The 21764-nt window shown below is 39.4% G+C and overlaps 1 protein-coding gene and 1 long non-coding RNA gene across 2 annotated transcripts in view; one reads left to right on the top strand and one right to left on the bottom strand.

The window, feature by feature from the left end:
• Positions 1 to 2573: 2573 nt before the first annotated feature.
• On the bottom strand, positions 2574 to 19979 carry LOC140002412 (uncharacterized). Its single transcript, XR_011808874.1, has 2 exons — positions 19687 to 19979; positions 2574 to 2917 (listed from the first exon to the last, which is right to left on the bottom strand). It is a non-coding gene; the product is annotated as an uncharacterized lncRNA (long non-coding RNA).
• MMRN1 (multimerin 1) overlaps positions 10759 to 21764 on the top strand; it is a 42695-nt gene continuing 31689 nt past the window's right edge. Inside the window, exon 1 of the mRNA XM_005019564.6 lies at positions 10759 to 11449. Within this exon, the coding sequence (XP_005019621.4) occupies positions 10896 to 11449 (554 nt within the window). The 5' untranslated portion in view covers positions 10759 to 10895. The remainder of the gene's footprint in view (positions 11450 to 21764) is intronic.

The following is a 21764-nucleotide window of genomic DNA, read 5'->3' as shown; positions in this document are numbered from 1 at the left end:
CCAGCAAAATTAGATTGGAAGAGCTCAAAATCATGCAGAAATTTTACAGAGCCTTTCTCACCAGTGATATTCACTGCAATACAATATATGAAGTCAAGGTCAGCTCCCTCCCAGGCCAAGAAGCAGCCAGTCAAATTAGTGGCTCCTTTGTTGTTTCTAGGTCTCTGAAGGATCCTGGCACTACGGCCCAACAATGTGACTTCCAGTGAAAAGCCTGGCATTTTCCATAATAGATGCTTCCTGTTCCCTTGAAAAATGGAAATGATGGATCAACCATTTAACTTCTTAAAGGGAAGGTGAAGCCTCGGTCACTCCTAATTCCTCTGGGTATTCATTCCCAAATGGGTTCACCTTGGGCACTAACAGGCCATGTTCCCAAAGCCCTTTTGATACACCTGCACCAGGTTTGAATAATCCAATTGCTCAATGCTTGGAAAACATCTTTTCCTTTTCTTTTTCAATGTCTGAATGTGATGTAGAGGGCTTGAGCAAATCTCAGTGCCTTCCTGCCAAGGATCAGGGAGGCTGCCTGATCTTTTCAGAAGGATTTAAAGCCACTCAGAATATAGATCAGACAGGCTCATATTGCTGTACCTCCTGTAGGAACACTGTGCTCAGTGTCACACTGAGATCTTATATTCCTCAGTTGCTAAAAGAGGTGGTAGCAGGCCTTACCTTTCAGCTACAAATGATAAAACGTATTGGGTTCAATTCATCTCCAATGTAGCTCTAAGCAGAGTTGATAGAAGAGAGAAAAAGGGTTTCATAAGAAGCTTTGAAATTTAAATTTCTTAGCCGATAAAGTGGAGCAATTTTACATTCACTTTTGTTTTATTTTGTGAGGGATTTTTATTTTGAAAGCCTTTTCTCAGTTACTCAATTTGTTTCTCTTCTTTTTGTTTCCCTTTCATCTTTTCACCACTGGTGACTGGTGTGGAAATGAAAAATACATAGTTATTAATTTGTGGGTTTTCTAACATAAGAAAAGGAAAAGCATTTTGATGAAATGGGACATTATTATTATTTCTATTTTTTAAAAATAAATAAACCTTTTCTGTATATTTACTGGCATGCTCCTGGTGATTCAATCTGAAAGTGTAAACAAAACCAAGAAGCCAGGTGTGAAATTAGAAATCATGCTTATTCACTTAGTACAAGGTTTTCCAGCTCTTTCATTTGAAATTAGTAGCGGGTGGCCATTACTACTTGCTCCTATCTCCTTTGACTCTCTCTTAACCTCCCATTTTCCTCTTATTGATGCAGCTAGGAAAGAGACCCTTGAAATCCAAGAGCTCGTGTACTTACTGTGTCATGGCTACTATACATGAGCATACATACATATATTTAGATATAACACTTACTCCCAAAGCTCATTATTTTCTAAATTAAGCTTCTTCAGGCTCCAATCCAAATCTAAACTCCCAGCTGCAGCAACCGTTGCACAGTACATTAGTCACCCCTCCTTTGCTTTTTGGTTCCAAGGAAAAAATTAGTCACTACGACAGATCGACAATTGTTCAAATTGGAGATTACACACAGAGTTTTCTCTTGCCCTCCTTCATTTTTTTCTCTCAGGGCATGTCAGGTCTGCTAGCTAATTTTCTAGGAATAGAGTTAATTGTACAGTCCTGGGAAAAGTCTCATGAATCTATTTTCCATATGATGGTGAAAGCTTCTCTGTAAATAAGAGAGGGCTTGTTCCTAGGTCTTGGAACAGTAACCTTCTCCTTGAAACAGCAGCATGCTTTGAAAAACCTTCAGCATACACAAGCTTCACACATAACTAAGGTTTCTGGAAAAACAAAGGACAGCCTTAAATAGTAGCAATGTACAGAGTGACAGAATGTAAGGTTTAAAATCTGGATACGAAAGACATTTTCAAAATCTTTCATCAAAGGCTACAATAAAGGGTAAGTTTCAGCTGGTTTGTCATGCCTTTTCTGACAAGATAAATCCAGGTTTTTAGGCTTTCCCCATGGCCATAAACCATTTTCTGACTGGAAACTTAAAATTTTATCTCACTGGACACATCCAGAGGTAATTGCCCTATCCTCAAATGCTCAATTTTAAGGAACATAGATCCCCAAGTATTTTTATAAGTAGAGAAAAATGGAGAAAAACATGATAAATTCGGTGAAAGAAACTGAGCAGCTTAAATCAAAATCAGTGTTGGAAACTGGCTCCAGCCAGTCATTGCAAATCATATTAATCTCTTGTGAAGGCATTCAGCATCTTCATCTCTTCTACCAAGCTTATTCATATAAAAACCTGCTTAAAGATCCAGCTACACAAAATACCCCTCTGCCACAGGACTACTCTGATCTGGAGATAGCTCCTTTTACAGATTCCTCTGTAACGTGCAGCTCAGGGATACCCAGCTTACCCCTGAGTCACAGGTGAGTGAAATTATGACACTACTATATCTTGACCTAATGTACTTCACAGGATCACAGAATTGTAGGGGTTAGAAGGGACTTCTGGAGATACTTCAAGTCACAGAGATGCCAGTTGGGAAACACCAGGCAAATCAGTTCTTTCCCTACTGAACTACAATGTGATTATCAAACCAAAGCTCATTTCAAAAAACAGAGACTGCCATGTTTATTCCTGTGCAGTTTGTACTTGCAGTTTTGCTATGAGCAGCAACAAACTTCAGCCATGTATCCAGCCAAAGCTGGATACATCAAGCACAACAGCAAAAATTAGGAGGCAGGATTATGGATAAACTTGGATTTAAATTTATGCAGACTGAAGGGTCAACAGCTGTATTCTCACCTTCCCTTTCAGAGGACTGTTCCACTAGCGCCCCAGGCAGTTTGGCACTGAGTCACATGCATGATGGAGAGCCTTCACATCTAGCTGCACTTCCATCTGCAAGACTGGGGCCTCAGTGCTGGAAAATGGAAACAGGTTGATTCTGTGCATAAAATACAGAGAAGAAAATTGACCCGTAGGTGAATCAAATAAGCAAAATGTAGAAAAATAAAACATAATGATCGGAATGCTTACGGTCTTAGGAAATCACATGCAGATTTTCATGGAGCATTTTTCATTGATTGCATTCATTAAGACTTGCTCTTTGTGTTGCACATGAATTATGCTTAAAAAAAGTAAAGGGCCTTTCACTGTCCCTTTAAGTATCTGAGACTCTCACTCCAGACTGAGGTGCTCAAGAGGGAGGAAAAAATCTATTTTTTCCTTGAAATACATATCTACAAGAGAAGTGATAAAAGAGTGTGCTTGTAGAAAGCCAAGACTGTATATTTGTCATGGAAACAGCAGTTAAAAGAAACAGTGATGGGAGGGATATCAACTATTGCTTCAATCTGATTATTCCAGCATGCAGGCATAGGCAACTGCGGGTTGCTCCTTGCACAGTCTGACAGATCCACCAATTACTTGGTAATTTTGGGTTGTTTCTGGCTGCAACTTTTGAAACACCCTAGGTATCCTTCATTATATTCAGAAAATACAATGAATTAAATGGAAAGGGGGAAACAAAGTTGGGAAGGCCCCTCACTGGACACTGGACACTCTGCTCATGTTTGTGAGGCTGGCAAAAGACGCGATGCACATTTCGTTTGCCAGGTTTCATATGCCTGTTTCTGGCAGTGGCATGCAGTATGTCCTGGCAGTGGCATGAAGTATAAGGAAAGAGAGGGACCTGTGGAGACAAAGCAGCATAGGTCTCATTCCAGTGTTCTACTTGTTGAAACTTCTTGTTTCATCCTTGTCAGGAAAAGCTTGGAATTAAAAGAAACTCTGAGGTCTAAGTCAGCCTAATCAAAGATGCAAATCCAAAATTTAGTAAAGAGTTCCCTTTCTAGGACTGCCACTGTCTCCTTAATTGTCAGCTCTTTGTTCTTTGCCTCTTTCAGTTTCCTTTCTGCTTTATGCCTTGTTCCTCTTCAGTCACCTGTCCCTTAGCTTTTCCCTTCTTTTTGCAACAAAAGGATTATGGAAGCATCCTGATCTCTCTTCTCATCTCCACCAATGTAAAGCAAAAATACAGCCAAACCAAGTGACCATTTTTTGCTAAAGGGAAGAGAAACACATGTTGAATGCAATTTGCAAAACAGAGATAATTCATGTCCTGGAGGAATTAGCACCATTTGATGAGCTGCCATTGTAAGAAAGGGGTTCAGTTACTTCTAGTTTTCAGGTGAATGTCATTCTTCCAAGCACCTGCAGCTCTTATGTTCACGAGGTTCCTCTTGATCTCTCTTTGTGGTGCCATCCTCCACTGTGAGAAAGCAGCCCACTGTAGATCTAAATGGATGGTACCAACAGAGGAATTTCTTACTGCTCTTTTTTATTTTATTTTATTTTTTGTCACAGCCCTGGTTTCCACAGAATATTATTGATCAATATAGTAGGAAATGAACTAGCATGGGAGCTTCTCAGTGCTTGTCTCTAGCAGCACGGTTTGTTTTTCACAGAGTGTTGCTAACGAAGCTTTCTCACTAGCAGATATGCGTGGGAATGTCACACCACCAGACGGATTAAAAGTGCATCCAGGAAATTTCTGTCCTTCAGAAATGATTACTTTTTCCACAGCTTGCCACAGTCTCCTGAATTAAATGCAAGTAAGGCAAAGCCTTGACTCTGGGGGTTAGCCAAGCTTTTCTTAGTGTTGGTTCTGAAATCTATAAAAGTAACTGTTGTTTTCCTTTATCTTTGCTGATTTCTAGGCCCATGCAAATGGTTTGGTCACCGGAATATTGCAGGCATTTCCTAAGCTAAACTGACTTTTATCTGAATCTGGTGGAGGCTGCTAAAAGAGGCCATGATGCTCACCAAAGATCACTGTCTCCATCATACTTGGGAAGTAATACAGAGAAGGAAATGTCAAAGATTAGAGCTCTGCAGCAAGTTATTTCTTTTGTTCTAGGAAATCCTAGTGCTTGTTTGCTTTATTTGCATATTAATATCAATTTTGGGAAGAAAACTCTAGAAGCCAGACCACATCAATTCCCACTTGCTTGATGTCACCTTTGTCTTAAGGATAGGCTGAAGTTAGAGACAGCAAAGCAGAGAGCAATCTCCCTCACCAGCTGCCACAGTTCCCATATAAAGATATTTTCAATACGAAAATATATATATTTATGCCTAAAAATGTGCCTTTCGGGCTAAAAACTTGCTCACAGTAAAAGAAGAAGACTATACTGGAATCAGTTTCAAATCACAGCTCTGACATGATACTATAGGAAAGGTTTGCTCAGATACTATGGGCTATTGTTTAGTTTGATCAAGGATGATGCTAAAGATGGAATATGACTCTTAGCACCTAGATTGTAGCTGAGTCATCAAAACCACTAAGAACTCATGCAGTAACCATGCAAACTGCACATACTGACCTTTAATTTGAAATTCCCTGTGCTGTTATCTCCTTGCACATAAGGTAATGATTTCTCCTTTTACGAATATTCTAAGTAAAGATTCAAAGGAGTTGTTTTTGAGAGGGATATAGTGGTGTTTCACAGTCAAAATAAACCTAAAGGAATCTTATTTATTCATTGAATCCTATTTTAGATTTACAATGTGAACAAACAATGTTGATTTTTCTAGAGAAATGTTCTACACAATGCTTATATCAGTTATATAGGAGCACCTCTCCTACAAAGATAGGCTGAGAGATGAGGGTGTTCAGCTTGGAGAAGAGAAGGCTCTGGGGACATCACATTGTGGCCTTTCAATACATAAAGGGGTCTTATAAAAAAAGATGGATAAGAATCTTTACTCAGGTAGATAATGATAGGACAAGGGAGAATGGTTTTAAACTAAAAGAGGGGAGATTTAGATTAGAGGTTAAAAGGAAATTTTTCACTCCGAGGGTGGCGAGGCACTGGAACATGTTGCCCAGAGAGGTCTTGGATGCCCCATTCCTGGAGGTGTTCAAGACCATGTTAGATAAGGTCCTGAGCAACTTGATCTAGTGGGTGGTGTCCCTGCCTAAGGCAGGGCAGTTGGAACTGGATGATCTTTGAAGTCCCTTCCAGCCCAAGCCATTCTATGATTTGTATGATACTGTATGTAGCCACTTTGAGCATGATGGCATCTCTTATATGGCATGTCCTATCAATTCATGCTAACCAGCCATACACATTGGATACATGCTGTTAACTTTTAAAACAATGAATATGGAAATTCAGAACTGCTCAGAAGCCTAGTGCTTACTTTGGGAGCTGATAGGGAAAATATTATGAGAAGAAAATCAGACTTTGCTTTCTCTTCTTATATAGAGTAGGTTTAGAGCTTATATAAGTTGATGAGAACTTTTTCCACCATGGCAGAGTTACATAAGTTATTTCTTCTTCCTGATTCAATATCTATTTTCATGATCTTAGTGCTGCCCTATCCCGTCTGTATATGAGAAGAAAACAAAGTGGTTGTTTCACTGGACCTGGTACTGAAAGTAATGTGAAATACTATCTCAACACAAATGTAATTTATCTGAGACACAGGAAAGCTAAATTCTCCCAGCAGCAGCCATGCTAGTGGAATAAAATGCTACCAAATGGCAGCTTTCTCAAATAAAAACTCATATTTTTTACCCATTTTGCTTTTGACACTGCATGCTAAGCAGACAAACAGCCCATGGGCTAAGCAGTGTTTTACAGATGCTGTAGCTGCCGGCACAGTTGGAGAAAATGATCTGGCTGTGCAATCCTTGACCTCACGTATTCTTGGCTGGCCAGCCCCTACGGATTCTGGCAGCTTCAGACTACTCTAAGGCTAAGGACAGCCTTACTACTAGTAAACCTCCAAGAGTGAGGATGATAAAAAGCAGTGAGACAAACCACAGCAGTGTAGCAGAGGTGAGCTTATAGAAGCTGTTTAATAATCTGAAGAATGAACACTAGCTCTGCCAAAGTGAATGTGCTGTCTAACTGCAGAACAGAGCAAACCTGATACTCCCTTCACTTTGCTTGGGGAGAGTTTGAAGTCCCCAGAGACGACTAAAATTATTCAATGGCATGAACAAGGATTTGTCTAAAGTCACAGAACTGAATGAGTGCCATAACCAGATGTTAAATACAAAAGTGTTTTTAAAATCCCAGCTTTGATCAGTTTACTCAGGCTTCTGCAAAGTGCTTGCCCCATCGCGAGAGCCACAGCTGAGACCCTGAAGATAAAGGCTCTTCTCTTTCTCCTAGAGAACTAGGAAGTGATAGCTCTTCTGTGAGGAGAAAGGTGCTGCTCTTCTAAAGTAATGTAGACTGTTGATTTGAATGCCCACCAGGAGGTCAGCTACATCTTCAGACCATATCTTCCACCTCCCAGCAGTGTTTTTTACCACCCTGTGTTCTCATAGGAGAAGAAGGAACTCTGCCATCCCTCCTGCTCAGTGTGCCAATATATATTAAATTTAAGATTCACTGAATGGAAGAATATGTGTGCAAGAGTAATGAATGTAGACTCCAGGAGGGGTCACTTAGTAATCCATGAACTCGGAACCTCAGGTTCGGTTTCTGCTCCAATACTAACATTTAAATTTTACAATAAAAATCCATGAGGCTAGCCCAATATTCAGGGATTTCAGTAGCACTTTAATACAACTACTGAAAAAACAGTGGCATCTGTGGATTTACACATAAGGGAGTAAGCAGTGTGTTGAGTAGGAGTTTTCAGGATAATTTTGAACCTACATGTATTTCTACCTAAGTTTTACCAAATGCGTCTAAGCGCTTATCTTTCCCTATCTTCAGTTTGCAGTGAGACAAGCAGCACTTGGATGTAAACTAATGCTGAAATACTATTTATGAGGAACTTGGGATTTAGATCCAGCATGCAGCAATCTGAAAACTGATAGCCAGTGTTTCTTACAGTCCAAGGTTATTCTGCTAAATAAAAACAACTTCAACTAATTTTAACTTGTGATCAACAGCCCAGACATTTATTAATAAAATTATATTAATAATAAATGTTAATTTAAGGGTATTCAAAGAGGGAAAAAGCACTGTTGTAATGAAATTTTCCAGCCACCAAAAGCCAGATTCTTCTACATTGCTTTTCTCTGCATTGGTGGAAATCTGCAGTTGCTGTGTTGACTGCAGAGGCATAATTAACACTTGCAGTGGGGTAATAGAAGGAAGAATACAAGCTTTTTTTTTGTTATTAGGCAAGTTGATTGTATAAATAAACACACTATATACCAGCTGCTACTATTTTTTTAAAGCCAGCTTGCATTTAATTTGCAAATATGGTCAAGAGTAATTTACCTCTCTTTTTATCTTGGGATTTCTAAAAATAGGGGATGACAGATGCTAATTCAGGTAATGGTATTAATTCAAAATCGCAAATGTAGAGCTCAGAAAGAGAAGCACTCACATGAAATAGTTTATGTTAGCCTTTCAATGAGATTGCTCATTAGACTGTGGTCTACATACAAAAGGTTTTACAGGCTTTTATTATGAATGAGAAGAAGAGGGAAATAAAGTCTCTGAAAGGGAGCACAGCTGCATTTCTTCTTTAACATGTTATATCACAAAATGGCAGGGGTTTCACTTGCACAGTAGAATCCTACACATTAAAGATACAATAAAACAAAATGATAACAAATGGAAAATCCAAACTTTTGGCATACCTAAAAGGCCAGACTATCAACTGGAAACTGAAAGCAAGACACTGTTAATCCAAACACCACAAAACATGAGCCGCTATTACAGAAATTTAATTGACTTCAATAAGAACTAGTTGAGTTTTGAATATATCGAGGCACAGAGATCCCACAACTTCTCTGGGTAATCTGATTCAGCATTTGTTTACTTTTCTGGTGTAAAAATAAATAAATAAATAAATATATTTCACTCTTTATATTGAACATCCACCATCTCCATCTGATCATTTATGTAAAGTTCCCAATATCTTGCTAAGGCTGTAATTAATGCTGGTTTAGAATAGCATCTTGTACTACTCAGACTCCATTGTGAAAATAATTTAATGCCTTGTGAGGTATTTAAACAACTTACAAGTAAAAGATGTAGGAAAAAAAATACACCAAAATAACCTTAATTTTAAGATCAACCTTGAAAGTTTTATGAAAGAGGTTACAGGAATTTAGAGTGTGCAATAAAAGGGAAGGAATTCCTTTGTACTCATTGATTCAGGATATTCATTTAAGTCTTGTCTGTATGTGGGATTGAGCTAGCAGAATTAGAAATATGGATTTAGATGTCCATAAATATGAGTCTGTATTTGAACTAGGGGTCTAAACTTTGGTTTATAAGCTTCTAAAATCATTTGAAATGCTCTCAAATATCCTGCCCCTGAAGGACACACATCTCCCACAGATTATACACCATCTCTGCCAGGACCATGTAGATGTCTCTTCCATCCAAGACGATCTTAAAAGACACCAAACACAGAATCACAGAATCACAGACTGGTTGAGATTGGAAGGGACATCTGAAGATCATCTAGTCCAACCCCTCTGCAGAGCAGGATCACCTAGAACACATTGTGCAAGATGACATCCAAGCTTATGCTTGTGTGTAAACAGCAAAACCATGCTCCTAATCAAGACAGTCAATAAGTCAATGAGTCTAAAGAGCTCTTTTGATCATCCTAAAATAGGAGCCTCCATTTAGTCAGATAGTACTATAAGGTCCACCTTCATTAATGACTGGGGTAATGAGACAGGGTGTGCCCTCAGCAAGTCTGCAGATGAAAAAAAACTTGGAAAAGTCCCTGATACACCAGAGGATCCTTCTGCTATGAGATGATAAGGAACGTCCACAAGGGCATGTGAAGTTCCACAAGGGGAACTGCAAAGCCCAGCATCTGGGGAGAATTCACCAGTACTCTGGTGAATGCCAATTTGACCATGAGCCAGCACTGTGTCCTTGATGCAAAGTAAGCTAACAATATCTTGGGCAGTCTTAGGAGAAGAGTTACCAGCAGGTTCAATGAGGTGATGTTTCCCCTCTATTCAGCACTGGTGAGGCCATGCCAGGAGTGCTGGCACCAGTTCTAGGCTTCCCAGTACAAGAGAGCTACGAAGATACTGGTGGGAGCGCAGTGAAGGCCCACAAATTTAATAGAGGGAAAATAATAGAGGGACTCAAACATCTCACCTGTGAGGAAAAGCTGAGAGAGCTGGGACTGATCAGGCAAGAGAAAAGATAGTTCAGGGGGAATCTCATCAATATGTATAAATACCTTTGGGTATTTATAGGGGAGGGTGTCAGGTTGTTTTGAGTGGTGGGAGCAATGCTATAGGACCAGGTTGTGGTATACATGTATATAGCCAATGACCTACGGGTAAGTGATTACATAAAAAAAGCTTGTACTACTACAATGAGTACAGCATGATCCTATTTTTCAACACCTCCCTATGTTTGGCAGCAGTGTGCTTAATTATTCAAAGCAGAAGAGAAGACACAGCAAACTTTGAGCTTTATGTAGCACACCAGTTTTCCAAGTCATTTTTCAATAACAAGGTCACACGTACAAATCATTCAAAGTGCATGTGACAAGTCACTTCTGCTCTCTGCACATGTACACGTGAAAGGAAAATTACCTACCAATTTCAGTTTTTATCTCTCAGGATTACTTCACAGTACATATTTTTCCACATTTCTATTGTGCCATTAATCTTTATCCTGTGCCTTCTGCAAAAACTTCTTTTTTTTCCTTCTACACAGGCTGCCAGGCTCCTGCTCTCTAAGGGGTCAGAGGTTGCAGAGGAATCCACAGAAACAGGAAACCAGGCTTCCTCTGTCAGTTTTGAAACACCAAAACCTGTTTCCTTTCTACAAAAAATAAACCCCAGCAGGACATTCTCTGGGTAGGCTCTTTGCTGTATGAGTAGCAGCTCAGGAGGAGAGAAAAGCCACAGGGTTCTTGCTTGGGAAATAAATGTGAGACATCCTTAGCATTTATAAACTAGCAGAATGAAGGAGGTTATCTTCTTGCTGTTCCTTTTGCACTTCCAGAGTGGCAGCCTTGGATTTAATACTCCAGGAAAGCTTTGGAACACAGAGGAGGGTGATGAAAGCCCAACAACTTATTCAGACATGACCCCATCTCCAACTGCAATGCCTGGCTCTGTGAATGCAGTGACAACTGCAGGGTCACCCTATTCTGAGATACAAGTTGCCAAGGAGAGTGCATCACAGGCACCCACTTCTGCATCTTCAGGCAAGACTCTGGGAATTAAAGCAGCGAAGAAAACTTCCAATTCTACAACCTCCATCCCTGCAAGCCAGTCAAATGGACACAGTGATGGGGACTCTGACAAAGATAAGATGAGAAGCTCATCTAGCAGCAAAATGACTTCTCTACAGAGCAATGCAAGAGAGGCCCCTCTCCAGCAAGAGGTCACTCCAAGCCAGGATAGAGCAGCAGGGAACAGAGCTCTCAAGCAGCCATCCTACAGCATTGATATCACCAACACCCAAAGTGATGCCAAATCTAAAACATCTGGCTCTCAAACTACCAGGGGAAAGTAAGGAAAACTAAACTTTTTCTTTTCTTTTTTTCTTTTTCTTGTCTTCTATGTACTGTTTAGCAATGCTATTCATTAATTTCCAGTGAAATAAATGGCAAGTGTCCTAGTAATTTCAAGTAAAACTGTTTTCTGAGCTTTAGGAAGATCATGAAAAAACAAGCAAGGGACCAAACCTACAGTATTTACTCAGTCAAAACCATTGTGACAGAGTAAAGACTGAAATATTTATTTCCTCATGGTGCTTATCTCAAAACCAGCAGGAAAGTCATTAACACATATGGATAAAAAAGGACTACAATAGATGCCTCCATTTTGTGCATACTAAAATTTTGTTGTTTTCTTTGTTGTGGGTAAAAGAAATTTTAAATGCAAGATTTCGTTCTATTAAAAATGATTCTGTTTCTAAACTTCCTCACTAATCTGAAATTACAAACAATTAAAGATACAACAGTGTATGACAATTGCAGCATTTTATTCTGTGACAAAAACTTATAGCAAATAGTGCTGCAGGTGAATGTGCATTCAGAATTGTATAGCTTAATACATAATAGCTATGCTTAATGGAGTATATCAACTTGTACTGGCTATCTTTATAGCTCTAAACACAATTATTTTCTTTGAGCTTCAATATCTTCAACTCAAATGGGGATGTTAATGCTGACTTGAGTTGTTGCAAGCTTCACGTGATTACTGATATATATTCAGATACTGGTGTAAATGGAAGACACAAAGGACTGGTGATTTTTTGTCACATTTAAGGATAGAGGGCTTTCAGAATATAGATTCCTTCTTTTGATTGTAGTTGACAAATGCTAACATCCAAAATGTGGAAAAACTCTTTCTCTTAAGTTCACAAAAAGGGAATAAAGCACTCTTTAGAAACACTCCTACAATTATGTTGCAATGTGAGACTGTGAGCTAATATTCCTCCAAGACAAAGAAAAGATTCCCATAGATCTGAGTGTCTTTTGGATCATGAATAGATGAAGTGATGCCAGAAAGATGCAAAGCAAAGGAGTTCTTCACCTCAGCGCAGAAGAAATACCCAGTAAGAAGCAATGCTTCCCAGGCTGCTTTCCTAGCATACTCCTTTAGAAGTGAATGTCATCTCTTACTACACCTTATCACAGTTTTTGGCAGTGTCTGAGATAACCTGGCTTATCTGGGCTCTCTTTATTTGTTAGAGCCTATACGCCATCTAAATAAGCCTTAGAATATACTAAGCTAGAGACTTTAACTTTCTCAGCTTCTCTCAAGAATAATATTCCAGTGAAATTAATCTTCAGAATAACTCTGTGAATTGGCAAGTATTGTTTCTACCCTTTACATAAGGTACAAAAGCAGAAAGTGAAAAATCAACCTCTAGTGAAGAAGAACTCACATTTTACTTATCACAATGGGATGTGGTTGCAACTGTGGAGAGGAAAAAAAGAAATTTTGTGTGGGCTACCACCTTATTTCATGAGTGGTTGAGGAGCAACCTGCATAAAGGTCCTATTTTGTTTGAGTGCTTTAAGCAAGTTAGACACAAAGCAAGGTTTACATATGATATTACAGAATTGAGTAACAGTGTGAAACCCCATCATAAAACTGAATGCTAAACCCCCACTCTCTTTTTTAAACTGTTAATGGGGTGGTTTATCCTTCACACATTAAGACGTTTGCCTTACAACTCTAGTCCTACTGCATACAAGTGCTTTTGCAGCCAGATAGGGTGATTTGAGCTTATCTTGCAGTTTTGTCACTGACCTTTGTCACTGTGAATTGAGTCACTTCACTGTTCTTTCTCCCTTTTCCTATGAATTAGACTTGGATAAATAAGAAAGTCTTTTGCCATTCGACTTTTTTCAGTAAAGTCATGAAAAAAAATGTCTGGTGTGCTCAACATTACCAATCACTGCTGTGAAGCATCTGGAAAATTACTGCTGAGAAACTATGCATAAGAAAACAACTATTTATATTTATTATGTGCAGGTGTTATTGACTACACATTACATTAATTTCTAGCTTATTTCCTTTTTTTTTTTTTGCCCTTTTGCATCTTTATTGCAAATAAAGTGAAAGAGATGCACTAAAGCTTCCAATAAACACATGCAGCTACCTTTGAGGTTTACTTCTCTAATTCCTGAGTGCATCTTGAATGAGTCAGTAACAGATTTCACAATTGTAAAGCATACTACCTCTGAGGAAATTTGGAAGCACAATTTGCTTTTTGGTTTTATTTTGAATTGAAGCAACTGTGTAGTGATCGTGCCTATCCCAGCCTGAATTTTGAGGTGACTTTGTAGAAACTGCATGATTCTGTTCTCCTTTATGGCAACCCATTGTGCTAACATATGTGCAGAAATGCTGATGTTAGAAGATTCCATGCAGAAGGGCCAAAACAAAGAAGTCAGAGAGACAAGAGTAAGAAAAATAAAGGAAAGCAATTTAAAATATATATATTTATAATTAAAAATAATAAAGTAATATACTTTATTAGAGAGTCTCCACGGCTGTCAGGTTACCCAAAAGATACAGTATGTGCTCATTGTACAAGATTAATTATCGAAATACCCTCTTTCTGAAGGAAAAAGATTGTGTACTCAATTGGCTTAATTATAAAGAGATTTCCCTCAGTTGTCTCTGCTCTATGTTATCTGAGGATAAGACTATGTACATATATCATGCACATGGTAGAACTAGATTTAAAAATAAAAGTTCTTCTGGTTCATTCTATTTTGGCAAAATTCCCACAAAAATGTCAAAATAGTATGATTTGGAAATATTTTATGGATTTTCAAAGTCTGCGCCTGAAGAATATTTCTGACAACCGACAAACAAATGCAGGCAGGGCAGACTCAGATATGGCAACTAGCATCAGCCCAGAGGCCAAATCACAAAGTGCTGCTGTGGTGAGGCTTCAAGGCAGACATCAAGCCAGGATGGCAAGTCAGTGAGTGCAGATCAGGCCTGGTGATGGTGACCTATTATTTCAGAATTTACAGAGGAAAGAAAAAAAAAAAGTATCTCAGAGGAATCTAAATATGCTAGCTCCTAAAAACTTCCCTACTCCTAATTGTTTACTACTTGGGCACCCTTCTAGGATGAGTAATGCTGGAAAACTAAAGCTGTGCTTCAGCAGCAGAGTTTTTTTCCAGAGTTGAATTAAATTAAATGTGAACACCAATTTAGTGTCAAAGAAGAGAATTGATGATACATTGTTTTCAACTGACTTCATGTGAGATACATCTTTTTCAGCCTGCAGAAAAGACTTAATTGAAGGATTTCGCTGTATGAAACAGACCAAGTAACTATGAGACTCTGGAGCGAGTTTGAGGCTGAGTCTTGGGATGAGCACAGTCTCCTTTCATTCTGAAGCCAATTTTATTAATTATTATTCAAGGCAGCTCCTGAATACTTGAAACATTCATTCAGGCTGTAAATTAACTACGCTACCTCCACACTGTTGGATGGCTCTGTATTACTCATTTCTCTTAGTACGCGTATATTCCACATTTTCCAATTATCATGAATCCACTGAGGGTCTTCACTGACTTCCCCTGCCATTACCATGGGTAGTGGTGAGGTGACAGTATTTTATTACTAAGCACAGAAGATTTAATAAAGTCAGCACCAGGGACAGATTTACTTAACTGTCATATGTGATAGGAGTGCTGAAATATTTCATTCTCAAGACCAGAGCTCTGGATTTCTCCCCAGAAATTGCTTTTACTTTTACTGGCTTGGTAGAATTTCTAGTGTACTGGTGAATTGAAATAAATGGTTAAGTTCAGCACATGTTTCAAATACAGAAGAAGCATAGAAACTGATTTTACTGCCTGGGTAATGTAAGGTCCACAGTCTCTTTTGATCATGTCACTTTTTAATGGAGCAGAGAGAACAATTCTTAAATGGATTCCTTATGATTTTGCATCACTGTGCATTTACAATAAATAAAACTCACATGACTTAAGTTTCTGCCTCACTAGGTGTATTCACTAGGACCTGGAAGAAAGAACCCCTTACACTATTACTTAGGCTGCCCTGGTGGCTAAATGTCAGAATATGTTTGACAGTGCTTTGCCCTCACAATGTTGCACTCCAGCCATGCAGAAGACAATGATACCTTATTCTCCAGCGGCATCTTGAACATATTTCTTAAGTATGGCTATGAGTCCACAATCTAATTTCCCTGCATATGCTGAACACAGCATTACTCCCATTGCACTCCTGGAAAAATAGTAATAGTAGTAGTAGTACTACTACTAATAATAAATGAAATCAGTAATCCAGGACCTGGTATTCAGTACAGGGGAGCAAAATACATAATTATGCACTTCCATAATGATGTATGAGGCATGGCACCAAGAAAATGTAACTCCAAAGAGAATTTTAACACAAGTATTTAGAGATCGTCGATTAACAGGTGGCTGAGGGCACTGGTGTGAAGTAGCCAAGTGCCTTACCACATCGTGCAGATCACATACTACTGCAAGCTGTACAGCAACACTGGTATAGGGCAGCAGGTGCAGAGGGTTCATGCAATTCACAGACATATTCTTTGTATCAGTTTATATCAAATATCCCATGCACTGAGGAAATCTTTCCCACTGCTGATGTCCCATGCACAGAAAGAATTAAAGAGTCTGTTTAAATGTGAAACTCTGCAATGTTCACATTTCAAGTAATTCCAGTACCTGAAAGGAATCATTGAGGGAGACCCAGCTTGTACTGTCTCCCAGAGTGACCCTATAGGATATTTTGTCTTTCAGGGAGAAAAGAAATGGTAAATATATGCTCATGCAATTCTGGAATATAGGTGATAAAACTGTCATTTCTGAAAACTAGACAAAAATTCCAAAGTAACAAAATCCATAGTTTTGGTTTTCTCAGACAGCCTTTCAGCAATGATGGCTTGGCACAATCATGACAGACTTTTCAGTAGCATGGGAAATATAACGCTGGTAAAGAAAAAACACATCTCCACCCACACTGCTTTTGAGACACTCACATGGTACTTAAAAGAGAGGGAAAGTCCCAGCCCCTTAGTCCCTTACCTCTTGGCTTCCTCAGAGTTTGGTTACTTAGTTTTTTTGTGATCAGATTTAGATAAAGCACTACTATGCATATGACTTCTGAAATACTTTAATGAAGTTAATAAAGGTTTCCATTAATTTTCATTAATTTCATTACACTGACTACTGCATCAATGCTCATGCTTATCCTTGCTGTTGCTCTTTGCTTCATCTGCCATGGAAACAGTGAGGATTAAGAAGAGAATGCTTTCCATCCCTATTTATATCTCTCCATCTCACTGAATAGATTAGAATTACTTTAACAAACTGGACAGGGTGTTAGGATTTAGCTCCTGGTAACTGCAAAAGGTATTTTTAAAAAAAAAATATAATTCCATCTAAGGTACACCAGAAACATCTGCTCAAATTTCCACAGAAAATTTGCATTATCACAAACCCAAATATTATTAACATTGTAGAAAACTGACACTCTAATTCCTGGAGTAGATGTGGCAAGGAAAAGAACAGTGGCAAGGTGTCCCTGTATGTTTTACAAAGGCATTCTTTGTGTTGCTAGTTAGAGAATGTAAGTGATTCAGAAGACACTTCTTGTGCCAAATCTCATAACATCTATGCTGTATTATACTCCTAGCAAGTAATACCATAGGTCATGAGGAATAACCTGGGGAAAAAAAAAATATATAATTTGATGGACTTGTGCTTGGATTCTTTTTGTGAAAAAGCTCCACAGAAATCAGTGAGTAGAGACACAGCTCTGCATGAGTAAGTGGCAAATCAGGTACAAAGTGAGACAATTTAGCCATTGAGTGAAGCTAAATAAGAAAAGAAAAGCTGCCCAAATACTCTAAACAGATTAAAAAAGAACAACATTTGTCCTGGGAACTGGGATGGGATCTTCTATTTTAACATTTTCATTTTGTGTCACTTTTCCTTTGCAGTATGTCAGTAATGACTTTACTCTGAGAAATGCTGACAATCTCCTTTTCTGTAGATTAGAAAAGGACTAACAAAATAGCAAAAACCAGTACCACTGAAGGTCATCTGAGAAGCAGTGTCAGTAAATTAGACCAGAATTAGATTAAATTAGACCATGAATTCTGTAGTCTGTGCCAGATAGATGATGGAAAAAAAATCTATATTCCAGAGGGGGGGGGAACAAGAAAAATTAAGACACCTCAAACAAACAAAAATCGGTTTGACTGGATTTTCAAATGTAAATCGGTTTAACTGTATTTTCAAAAGTGTTTTACTGGATGATTCTCAATCCAGATTAAAGGAAGTCTTCTTAAAATTTTAAATTTCATCTTTAGAAAAGTTTGATTATTTTGAGGGGCTTCAAACACAGTGAAATAAGTTCTAAAAGACCTAATGTGGTATGCAGCAAGACATCTTTTTTAATGCTAAAACTGATGGGTAAAATGCTAGCCAAGTGGAAAATGTGAATTAATTTTTGTAGCACAAGACAAAAAACACAACTGGTCACAACAGTAAATAAAAATTTGAGTGAGACAAAGAGGCTATTCACAGTCCAAGGTTTCAGCACAGTACACACAAAAAAAGGAAATGAATGATGACAGTAGAATTTGTATTTTGTAACAGGCAGGACAAAATGTCAAGACCCCAAATCCTACAAAAAACATGGAATAAATGGTACAACTCCCCCAGCTGACACTTCAGTGTCAACAAGTCAACTGTTTCTCAGGGTCAAGAACCATATCCTATAAAATATTTAAAATCACTTACTGTACTGTATTGCCTATCAAAAATGTAATTTTCAGAGGTCATCCAGGTTTGTCATTCCAATCAGGACATAAAACAGATTTCCCAATCTGATTTTTGTCTATGTTTTTTTTTTTTTTTCAGTTTCTAGTGAGTTTTCATTTCAGCTGAGATTAGTAAATTCATATATTTCAAAACTAAGAAAGCTGAGTAGAAAACAGAGAAAAATAACCAATTTTGACTCAGTTTTATAACTTCTGTTTGAAGTAGAGCTTATACTTCAGAAAGTTATCTGATGTTCATTTAAAGATACAGAATTTGCTATAGAATCATAGAATCACAGAATGGCTTGGGTTGGAAGGGATCATCTAATTCCAGCCCCTGCAGTGGGCAGGGACACCTCCCACTAGATCAGATTGCCCAAAGCCTCATCCAACCTGGCCTTGAACACTTGATGGGGCATCCACAGCTTCTCTGGGCAACCTATTCCACTGCCTCACCACCCTCACAGTAAATAATTTCTTCCTAATACATAGTCTATACCTACCCTCTTTCATCTTATAACCATTACTCCTTGTCCTGTCAGTGCACTCTCTGGTGGAGTCTCTTCCCATCTTTCCTGTAAGCGCCTTTTATGGACTGGAAGTCCACTAGAAGGTCTCCCACAGTCTTCTCTAAGCTAAACAACCCCAACTGTCTCAACCTCTTTTCACAGGAGAGGTGCTCCAGCCCTCCAAACATCTTTGTGGCCCTCCTCTGGCCTCGCTCCAGCAGGTCCATGTCTCACTTCTGCCGTGGGCCCTAGGGTTGAATGCAGCAGGTGAGGTCTCACTGAGAAGGGGAGAATCACCTCCTTCAACTTGTTAGCCACACTTCTTTTAATGTAGCCAAAAGGCTATGATTGACTAGTATCGGAAAGGTCAGAGGTCCCCTTTGTCACCTAGTAGAGTTCAAAAGAAGTTGCTGAAGCCAAAATCTGGTCTCCCATGCAATACCAACAAACCAACCAAACCAAAAGAAACATAAAGGGTTCAAGGATGCTTTCTCTCCTCTTAATCTGAGTGTTAACATTTTGTCAATCAACGTTATCTCTCTTCACCAAAACTTGGCAGAATAGTTAAAGAAAGCTGAAAATATATGACGGCAATGTACTTTACACAACCTAAATCCAGGGCCTCTGTTTAACGTTCTTTCATACTTGGAAATGTCCTATCTTAAGAAAAACTAGAAAAAGATTGGCTTCTTCCACACAACGTCAATACGTGTTCTTCCATATGAATACTTGTATGCTACCATATTCAGAAGAACAATCATAACACCTAAACTGTATTTGTGCATAAGCAAAGAGCATAGGTTCACAGAATCATAGATCAGTCAGGTTGGAAAGGACCTTGGGAGGTCTCTAGTCCAACCTCCTGCTCACACCTGGGTGAGTTATGAGATCAGACCAGGTTACTCAAAGCCCGATCTAGTCAGATCTCGTGTTTCAAGGCTCACCTGTTCAAGGCTGGTGACTGTACAACAATGCATGGTTGTCCTTGTGGGGAGCAAGCTTCTTATATTCAGTCTGACCATCTCTTGTTTGAATTTGTGCAGGCTTCCTCTCATTCTCCTGCCACACATTGCTCTAGGTCCAAACTCTCAATAAGGTCCCTGTAGGTCCTTGGGGTGGAGCTGGGGCAGAGCTGCTGTTGGGTGCCCCTGAAGACCTTCCTTCCTCCAACTGAACATGCCACAGTTCCTCAGCTTTTCCTTCTAAGGCACTGACTATAGCTGCTCATAGCATCTTTCTACATTCCCCTTGCCTAGGTATAAAGGAAGGCACTAAATGAAAACAGGTGTAGAATTGGGATTTGTATTTCATTAACTGTTCTATGAAATACCCATCAGCTGCATATAATCTGAATGAGGCATGGCCACCAAGCCATGCTCTGGCTTTAACAGTGTCTCCAGCTCTGTGTCCTGCTGTCTTCCTTCAGCAACACAATAATCTCATTTTCATGATTCAATGATGTTCAGCTGTGCTGGTTCAATAGCATTTCTATTAAAAGTCAGGTAATCTAATTTACTTATGGATAAAAATAACTCATTTTCAGATATCATATGAAAGGTACAGAACGAAAACTCTACCCCTCATGTCCCAACTACCACTGGTGTTCCTTCTGTGTGGCTTTAGGACTATTCACAAGGATTGTCTGAAAGTATGATCTGTGCTTAGAAGCAAAGGGAAGAAATTGTGTATAGCTACACTTGATCTCTAGCCAGCAGTGTGTTGTTGTTCAATTACCCAAGGAACAGCTGAAACCAGCAGTGTGCTATGGAAGGGGTCACTGAAGTCTCATAACTTCCACTCTCCCTTTCACTTTCAGGAAATTATCATTTTTCGATGATAGCATAAATTGTACTTCCCCTTTTACCAACACCAAGCCTGCTGCTGCGGAAATATTTCCACTGACTGCAAATGTATTAAGAGCAATCCTTGTACAGACTGGATAACTCTACCAGCAAGCCAGCGTATCCTCATCACCTAATTTCTCAAAACCAGAGAATTTATTTTCACCTAAAAAGTGAATGAAGAGCACATCCTCAAGGACAAAAAGAGAGAAAGGGACAGAAGTCAGAGCACTCTCATTCTTCAGGATTTGGAAGCGAACATAAATTTATTTCCTTCTTTGGCCACTATTCCTGTCAGCAGACCCTCTGCCCTCCCTCAGCAGCCTCGGGAGCTCGCAGAGAGGCGTTAACGGCCGCTACTTTCCCGCCTCTGCGGGCAACGGCCGCCACCTGCCGGCGCCTCACGGCAGCGCCGCCCGCCTCGCCTCGCCTCACGCAGCGCCTCCTGGCGGCAGCGGGCCGCTCGGGCAGGGCTGCCGGGCTGCTGTCGAAGCGGAGTAGAGGCTTTGCTAATTAAAAAATTAAAAAATTGAGAGGGTTTTAAGAGCGCTGGCAATGCGCCAGCGGAGAACTAATGAGTTTAGGGGCTCTTGTTTGCAGTCAGGCGTGACTGCCAGTCCCCTGATTCAGCGCCCAGAAATACGTGTGAGAGGACATGGAGATACAGTTGCTTCAGACCAGCTGGGGTGTTTTTCTTCATATACCCTCCAGTCAAGCTTTGGAAATCTGCGTAGTAAATTAAGAAACTGTGCACCAAAGGGCAGACCTCCCCAGGCTCCACGGTTTTATGACACAGACAAGGAAGTTGCTCTTTGCTGAGAATCGAGTCCCATTAAAGTTGCAAAATGTCCAGTAATTCAGGCTGTATAGCTTCGTAACTGGAGTCTGATGTAAATCACCAAGGATGAGTCAGCTAAACACAAGGAAACACTCCAGTAATTTGTCCCCCCACCCTCTTTTTTTTTTTTTTTTTTCTCCAGCTGACAGAAGGACATATACTAATACAAACTCATGTAGCCTGGGCATGGGGCTTCTTGCCATGGAGCAAACACAGTGTGGGCAGCCCTTCCGTACGACTGCTCTGAAAAATCTTCTATTTCACAGTTATCTCCAACCTATTTTCTGACCAATTGTGGAAAGGAAGGAATGCCTCACAGGAATGTTTTCTCTGTTGAAAAAAG

This window comes from Anas platyrhynchos, chromosome 4 (genome assembly GCF_047663525.1).
Source record: "Anas platyrhynchos isolate ZD024472 breed Pekin duck chromosome 4, IASCAAS_PekinDuck_T2T, whole genome shotgun sequence".
NCBI lineage: Eukaryota > Metazoa > Chordata > Aves > Anseriformes > Anatidae > Anas > Anas platyrhynchos.
This window is presented reverse-complemented; position numbering and strand designations above follow the sequence as displayed.